The following is an 8,388-nucleotide window of genomic DNA, read 5'->3' as shown; positions in this document are numbered from 1 at the left end:
GTATATAGCTGACAATAACCTCCTCTTCTCTCTAGGTAAGCTTCCTTGAGTTAGGCTGGCAATCGCGTCGCGCGCGCTTTCTAGCGCGCCAGTCAATTAGGGTTAATTTTGGGATATTAAAGACTGTAGCAGCACATTGTGTACTCTGAATTTAGGCAGAATCTATAGATAAGAGAGCAAGCTGAATATCTGCTTCATTTGACTGCATGAGCAGAGCGTGGTGTGGAGGCATTGTGTGTTAAGATAGAGTAGGTGATCAAAGTTGGTGGGGTGACCGACTTGCTTGTCTGACCGACTCGCTTGCCAACCATGTTACTGGTGGAGGAGTAAGCAGATTCTGATTAAGGGAGTAGGAAGAGGGCTGTTTTGGATAGTTGTATATGTTGCGGTATCAAGGGCAAATGTATATAACGCGTGTATTGTGCTGTGGTATTGTTGTGTTGTTGTTCTGCTTGTCTTTTTGCTCTCCAAGGCTCGCTGCGGGGTCTGTTTTGATGACATGTTTATAATGCAGCTGAGATAAGAGGTGCTCAACAACATGAGGAAGTAGCACCAGACCAAAGCCAACAACACGTGAGCTGCTTCTCCTCTTAACCGTTACAGTATAACTTATTAACGTACTCCACAAGCGAGCCGCTCACCCAAGCGAGCCGCTCACTTTTCCCAAGACCACACCCAACTTCACACAACTTGTAATGGTTCAACACAAGAACGCGAAAAAGCCCTTAAATGAAGTAGATATTTAGCTTGCTATTGAGGCTATCAAACGCGACGCGACACTCTCCCAGCGACGCGCTGCAAAGATCTACAGAGTGCCTCAAAGGACTCTTAGTGACTGACTGGCTGGAGCCTCTCCACGACGCGACTGCAAGGTCAATTCAATGAAGCTTACAAGCACTGAGGAGGATGTGATTGTTCAGCATATATTAAAGCTGGATAAACGAGGATATCCACCCCAGCTCACTGATGTGGAGGATATGGCCAACTCTCTACTCACTGAGCGCCACCAGCCTCCTGTTGGCAAGAACTGGGCTGCCAACTTTGTTAAGCGTCGCCTAGAGCTTACAGTCAAGTTTAATCAAAAGTACGACTACAAGAGAGCCCTCTGCGAGGATCCTAAGGTGATCCAGGGCTGGTTCTACCTAGTAGAGAATACTAAAGCTAAGTATGGTATCCTGGATGAAGACACCTACAACTTTGACGAGTCTGGGTTCATGATGGGCGTTATATCAATAGGAGCTGTTGTCACAGGCTCTAAGCGTCGAGGAAGGCCAAAGACAGTACAGCAGGGCGACCGAGAGTGGACCAGCATTATCCAGGGCATCAACGCGTCAGGGTGGAGTATCCCACCTTTTGTCATCTTCTAAGGCAAGCACCACCTCTCTGCTTGGTACAAGGAGCTATCTATACCTCACGACTGGGTCATTACTGTCTCTGAGAACGGCTGGACCAACAATGAGCTTGGCATCAAGTGGCTGAAGCACTTTGATGAGCACACAAAGGAGCGCACTGTTAGCAGCCATCGGCTGCTCATTCTGGACGGCCATGAGAGCCACAACTCAGTCAAGTTCCACCAGTACTGTGAGGAACACAAGATCATCACTCTGTGTATGCCTCCTCACTCGTCGCACCTATTGCAGCCACTTGACGTGGGTTGTTTTGCCCTGATGAAGAAGGCCTATGGTCGCCAAGCTGAGCTGCTGATGCGCAACAAGATTACTCGCATCACAAAACTTGAGTTCTTACTATGCTTCAAAGGAGCTTTTGATGCCTCTATTACTAGGAGCAATATCTAGGGAGGATTCAGAGGTGCTGGCTTGGTCCCCTTTGATCCAGAGGCTGTAATATCAAAGCTTAAAGTGCGCCTGTGTACTCCACCACTACCTACTGTGGATAAGAGTACGTGGCACTCTTAAACCCCACAGAACACCCTAGAATTTAGGTCGCAATCAAAGCTGATTCAAGAGAGGATCTAGCGACATAGGGATAGCTCACCAACTTCAATAGTTGATGCCCTTAATCAGCTCACTAAAGGCGCAGAGATAATGGCGCATTTACTAGTTTTAGTGCGCAACCAGGTCGCAGAGCTTCAAGCTGCCAATGAGGCCGCCACACGCCGTAAATTACACAAGAGGAAGCGGATCCAAAAGGAGGGGGCTCTCACTATTAGTGAAGGTGTGCGCTTAACTACCCTAAAGGAGTTTGAAGCCCGTGGCGATGGGAAGAAGGCAAGCAAGAGGAGGCGCGTTCAACCAAGTACACAGTCTTCACGACGCTGTAGCAAGTGTGGTGAGACAGGGCACAACGCGCGAACGTGCAAGAATAACGTGTAAGGTATTTCTAAATAATTTAGTGTACTATAGCCTGCAGTAGGACCTAAGTTGCTACTATAGTGTTGTAAGTTGTGTGAAGTTGGGTGTGGTCTTGGCAAAAGTGAGCGGCTCGCTTGGGTGAGCGGCTCGCTTGTGGAGTACGTTAAGTATTATACAATATCTACTCACGTATGCAATGGATTCCGTTATTATTACCACGGCTGGGTATTTATTCACTCTGCCATACCAAGCATCTAGGCATTGCCTGTTGTCATGAAAAGTCGAGAGGGGTGTTGGGGAGGCTTTAGGTGGTGCATCACGATATCAACTGTCACTTCTTGATGTGGGCATAGTGTGAACCTTCCGTGTGAACAGAGATGACCATTCGACCGCAGGCATCTGTACTCGACTGCCACACGATCTCTACATAACGAAGCCTCGTGTTTAATTGCGACCATGCGCTTTTTGTGGAGCGTTGACTGAGCAAGCTGGATATGGAACAAATTTCCGCCTTCTCCTGCTGTTCAGCTAAGAATGCTTCTCTTTATCATCCATATAACTACCAAGATAGTCGCGTTATACGCCAGACTAGTCGCAGGTGGAACCTCCAGTACCAGTCATAGGCGTTGCGGTTGTATCGATCGCTCCGCCTGAAACAGGGTAATATCCACTCTTGGCTTGGAACGCGCAGTCGTGGAACCAGGTATCACCGTCAATTCGTTTTCCAGATTCGGCAACGCACTAAGTTGTTAGAATATTACACTAGTTCGAATTGTGCATACTTACACGACCAGCACCTGGATCGTATTTGGCCTATTGGAATTAGCTGATAATAGTTATAGGGACTTTAGAGAACTTACAATATCAGAGAAGGTGTTCTGGCAGGTATTAAAAGTCAACTGCCAGTCATAGTGCCAACTTCCGTCTTGATTCTGAATCTGACAGTCGCATTGCTTGTGGTCCTTAGCAACCACAGCTGAAAGAACAAACGGGAGAAGAGCGAAAATAAAGTGCATTGTAGGAAGCTTTAACAATTGGATAAGTATTAAGTGCGGTGCTTGGAGAGGCTTGAGTTGCTTGCAAAAGAGATGTACTACCTGCTAAGGGAGAAATCAGCATCTTTATATCTTTCAAGGCTTGATCATAGCTGCCCTCATCATTTCGTGCACGTGAAGTAGAATGCTGTAGCCCTACCAAAACTAGTATGGTAGCACGCATTAGTTTTGTGAGTGGGTCTGGAATAACAGGGGGCTTTTTGGACGATCCGGAACGTCCCTGATGAGTATATTACACCAAATTCCACCTAATTTTGTATGTAATACTTTACTTACCTGTCTGTTGCTGCATCTACGTGTCCTTATCGCAATACCCTCAACCTCAGCCATCTCAGTCATCTCAGCCAGTTAACACCACGTGATCAACGCCTCCAGGTCCAGAAGCTCCGGCAAGCTGGCCATCCTTACAAGTATATTGCCAACCTCGTTAAGATTACAGAGAGACAGGTTGCTTGGGCTGCTACTAGTAGTCAAGTCACACCAAAACAACGCAGTGGTCGGCCACAGACTCTGACTGATAGTCAAACTGATGAGCTTGAGGCTTACATCCGATCCTCACGACGTACGCGTCAACTAAGCTACCAACAGCTTGCTAGAGGCCCCTTTGCAGGCTGGGGCGTTATTGAGCACATCATCAGACGCGCCCTGCAGAGGAGATGCTACTCACGCTCAAGGTGGATACACAAAGTACTAAGATTTGTATACAATCTGTATCAAATTCGTGTCTAATTTACCCGAAAAATACAGCCGAACACCCCTGCATACCTTCCCCACTCACAAAACTTATGGCTGCTACTATAGTAAACCAATCAACCGCGAACGGTCCGAAGACAATTCGTACTCATCAGAAGCAACAGCAGACCTAGAACCCAAAGCACAATAGTTACAAACAGCCCCTACTTTACTCAGCCAAGATGAGCGGTCAGGTATCAACTAATTGGGGGATTTGTCCCGGTCTAATTGCGGACATCAGCGCTGCCCTATCTCTGATGATTGACCGCTTACTGCTCATTTTATCCGACCAAACCCCTGACCTCTAGTTAACTGGATACTAGCTAGATACGAAGCTGTTGCAAAAGATACATCCACTATCCTGTACAGCAAGAGGTTGATTGATAAATCTTTTGCTGCGCAACAGTTATGAGCCTGGAGCCGCTGAAACTGCGCAAGTGAGCTCCAAGTAGATCGTACTGTGAGGGAATAGACAGGCGATCTGACGTGGGGCAAAAGGTCGTATATCTATTAGGGCAAACTACTTCGTATTGTAGGAACGAGATCGTAAGGGTCCAAGCTTGACGGATTTGTTTGGTTATGTGCACGTGGGCCAGGTTGTAGATAGGAGCATGGTCTATGGCGCGTCGGTCTCGTGTTTTTCAGCTTGGACACAGAATTGCACGTCAACCAATCAGCCGCGTACCATCGCGTCGGTCGCGCTATCTAATTTCGGCTCTTCATCGGCCTAGAGTTAATAAAGCCACATCTGACCGAACATAGTGTTGTGGGAAACGAAAAGGGGAGTCTTGACAGAGACAAGAGACAAGAGACAAGAGTACCGGTAACGACTTTAGAGTTGTACTGTTAGCTATCTTGGGCATTATGCCAGCAGCAACATTCCACTGAGCCTTCATTACAGCCCCGTTGTCACGATTGCTCCATCTCAGCTCAAGACAGGCCTTTGTCAAAGTAGAAGTTACAGCACCTTACGTTGCAGTTCCTCTCAACCTTAAGATGTGCCTCTGCAATCAGATTAGATGTGTAAGCATGTCACTGCTAAATCAAGCGTTAGTTCAGCAATTGTTTAGCAAATTACCTGCAACTCTGTTGCTTTTGTAATGACTGTTGTTAACACAAGAGTTGCCAAGAAGTTAAAGCCTGAAGCTTGCTTACATATCGTGGTTGGTAACCCTAGTATATGATGCCCAGGCGATTCAGCCTCTCGGACATCTCAATTACGCAACCGCACACCCCGCCCCAAAATTGCGTGCATGCAACGTGAACTGGATGCTGATTCTCTCCCGTTGTAGTCTAGCGTGGCGATACCCTTTAATTTCCGTGCTTTAGGTCTAACGTTATTACATCTTTTTCACACGTGCGCGAATTGTGCCCTGTCTCACCACAGCGCTTTCAGTGCCTTTTGCCCTGCTTGCCTGCACCTGTTTGGGCCCTACCCTCACGCGTTTCCCCCTCTACTTGCGCCCCAACGTCGCATTAGGCTATCAAACCCTCTGCCTGTTCCTTTAAAAGGTCTCCACCCTTCTAAACCTGCTTTCTTTTGCGTGATTTGCGCTTGGAAGCAGCCTTGTTTAACGCTTCAAGCTGCAGCACTTGGGCTGCTAATAACGTCTGCCTATGCAGTAGCGTTGCAGTGCCTCTCTGCAGCTGATCAACGATCTCCACTATTGGAGTTAGTGACGATCCTTGGTGCTTTTGAATAAGATCGCGAAGCAGCGTTATCCATTACGTACCTCACACGCGAGCTGATCACCCAAGCGAGCTGATCACTTTTGCCAAGACCACACCAACACTGTACCTACTTTGCAACATTACAGCACACAACAACAATATATCACACTACACAGTATATTAAACTAATCTAAAGTACTCTGCGCATCTTTTCTGCATGTTCGCGCGTTGTGTCCTGTCTCGCCACATGTGCCACAGCGCCTAGAAGACTGAGTGCTCCTATTAACACGCGAACTCTTCTTTGCCTTCTTCCCATCACTACGGGCCTCAAACTCCTTTAGAGTAGTCAGCCACACTCCCTCTGCAAACGTTAGTGTCCCTTCTTGCTGTAATCGCTTTCTTTTATGCGATTTACGACGTGTAGCGGCTTCGTTAGCTGCCTGACAGTTATTACAATTCGCTGAAACCCTTAACTAACGTCGGGATTTACAGGCTGGTTGGTTGGTTGGTATTCATTTTACGTCTAGATAATAGGGATTAAGTCCACTATCTTGCCTCCTGAAGGGCATATACGACGTGCTGAGCTATAGGATTACAGTGCTAACTAGACTGGCGGATGGGTACCATGTACCTAGGGTAGGGTATAGGTAGGGTATAGGTCGCACGGACGTAGGTATAGGTAGGGTAGGGTCGCACGGGCCATAGGTATAGGTAGGGTAGGGTTGCACGGACTATAGGTAGGGTAGGGTAGCACGTGACTGGGTATAGGTATAGGTAGGGTAGCACGTGCTAGGTATAGGTTTGGTTTGGGTATATTACTAACCTAGTTTGTATACAACTAACCCTAGGTTGTACTAGTAGATTCTTTCGCATACACAATACTTAGAAGAAAAAGCATCTATAATTTATTATCACAGTCTATTATCACATACTTATGCTCTAAAGTATACAATAGTACAAAGTCTAGAGTAGTAACCTAGATTTTGCTAATAACTACCCATTCCTAGACCCTACCTAGCTACCCTACCTATACCTATACCTAGTCACGTGCTACCCTACCTATACCTATACCCAGTCACGTGCTACCCTATCCAAACCGTTTGGGTAGGGTACCTCATGTACCCTACCTAGTTCCTACCCATAAATCACGTGACTATACCTATACCCTACCCTACCCTACCCATCCGCCAGCCTAGTGCTAACACACTACCTTAGAAAGCATTTCTTGCCTGCGCAGGTATTGCTACTGTTTTAAGCTACAGCTCCCCCACTAGTTAGGGAGACTAAGCAGTGTAGATACATTAGGGTGAATCCCTAGCCAAGATAAGGGCGCGGGTTAGACACCAAACCGCGGCAAAAGAGGCTTAGCGTTAGGGTTTGACCCCTTTTAAGCAATCTGCTTTAGTAGTCCCCTACATTACCCTAACACCACTAACCTGCTATTACTTTAGGCCTAAATTAAAAAATATCTTATACAAACTTAATTCTTATATACTTTATATAGCAATGCTAAGCGTTTTGTCTGTCTATTTAGCAAAACTTAGTGCTGTTATAGTAAGTAGGGTTAGCGTTTCTGTGCAATAGAGCTTGTGTAGGATAGTTAAGCAAATAATTTAGGCAGTAGCAAAAACAACACTATAAACTCCTATAGATAGCCCTAGCAGCTTACACTTAGCAATTCTAATAATATTTTCTACTTTCTTAAAGGCTTTAGCGTTATTGTTTGTAAGCAGCACTGTATAGCAGTTGTAAGTCTTGATGCGCATCTCCGCAAATATCATGCTGTATCTACTGCGCTACAGCAACAGATACTTAAGTGCTTTACTTAATTTAAGACTATTGCTCTAAGCGCAATTAAGCTCCTAGAAGAGCCTACGCAGCTAATAGAAGAGCTAGGAAAGCTGCTTAATAGTGCGCAGTGCAAGATATGTAGCTAGATTATAATTAATAAAGATAAGATGCGCAAGCACTGCAAGCAAAATTATAAGCAAGTGTAGGTAGGAGAGAAAAACTTGCTCTATAGGACTGTAAAGGTGCAGAGCTTTTTCCACACTAGAGGACTGTAGAAATACTTTGTTGTTAGTTTTATAGATGCTAGAGATCCTAAAGACACTATAATAGAAACCTATGTCTAGGCACAGCTTACTAAGTATAGATTAACACAACAAGAAATTAAGGAAGAGCTATAAACACTAACATGGTTGGCAAGCGAGTCGGTCAGACAAGCGAGTCGGTCACCCCACCAACTTTGATCACCTACTCTATCTTAACACACAATGCCTCCACACTGCGCTCTGCTTATGCAGTTAAATGAAGCAGATATTCAGCTTGCTCTCTTATCTATAGATTCTGCCCAAATTCAGAGTACACAACGCGCTGCTACAGTCTTTAATATCCTAAAATTAACCCTAATTGACTGGCGCGCTGGAAAGCGCGCGCGACGCAATTGCTAGCCTAACTCAAGGAAGCTTACCTAGAGAGAAGAGGAGGTTATTGTCAGCTATATACTTCACCTAGATTAGCGTGGATTTGCGCCTACCTACGCAGCTGCACGTAGGCTGGCGGATGGGTAGGGTAGGGTAGGGTATAGGTATAGTCACGTGATTTATGGGTAGGAA

At 46.0% G+C, this 8,388-nt stretch overlaps 1 protein-coding gene across 1 annotated transcript; it reads right to left on the bottom strand.

Moving 5' to 3' along the window:
- Positions 1 to 2,748: 2,748 nt before the first annotated feature.
- M421DRAFT_421006 (uncharacterized protein) lies at positions 2,749 to 3,398 on the bottom strand. Its single transcript, XM_033592682.1, has 3 exons — positions 3,173 to 3,398; positions 3,099 to 3,125; positions 2,749 to 3,053 (listed from the first exon to the last, which is right to left on the bottom strand). The coding sequence occupies exons 1-3, from the start codon at positions 3,326 to 3,328 to the stop codon at positions 2,901 to 2,903; spliced, it is 336 nt and encodes a 111-aa protein (XP_033448713.1). The 5' UTR covers positions 3,329 to 3,398; the 3' UTR covers positions 2,749 to 2,900.
- Between the last annotated feature and the right edge of the window lie 4,990 nt (positions 3,399 to 8,388).

This window comes from Didymella exigua, assembly GCF_010094145.1.
Source record: "Didymella exigua CBS 183.55 unplaced genomic scaffold M421scaffold_14, whole genome shotgun sequence".
Lineage (NCBI taxonomy): Eukaryota > Fungi > Ascomycota > Dothideomycetes > Pleosporales > Didymellaceae > Didymella > Didymella exigua.
Note: the sequence above shows the minus strand (reverse complement) of the source record. Positions and strands in the feature narration are given on the sequence as shown.

Bases quoted from the DNA above. Each gene is read 5' to 3' on its own strand.
- M421DRAFT_421006 (XM_033592682.1), bottom strand. From the start codon at position 3,328: ATGCACTTTATTTTCGCTCTTCTCCCGTTTGTTCTTTCAGCTGTGGTT. The intron at 3,126-3,172 runs GTAAGTTCTCTA...TAATTCCAATAG, and splicing joins AGAACACCTTCTCTGATATT to GCCAAATACGATCCAGGTGC. The intron at 3,054-3,098 runs GTAAGTATGCAC...CTAACAACTTAG, and splicing joins ACGATCCAGGTGCTGGTCGT to TGCGTTGCCGAATCTGGAAA.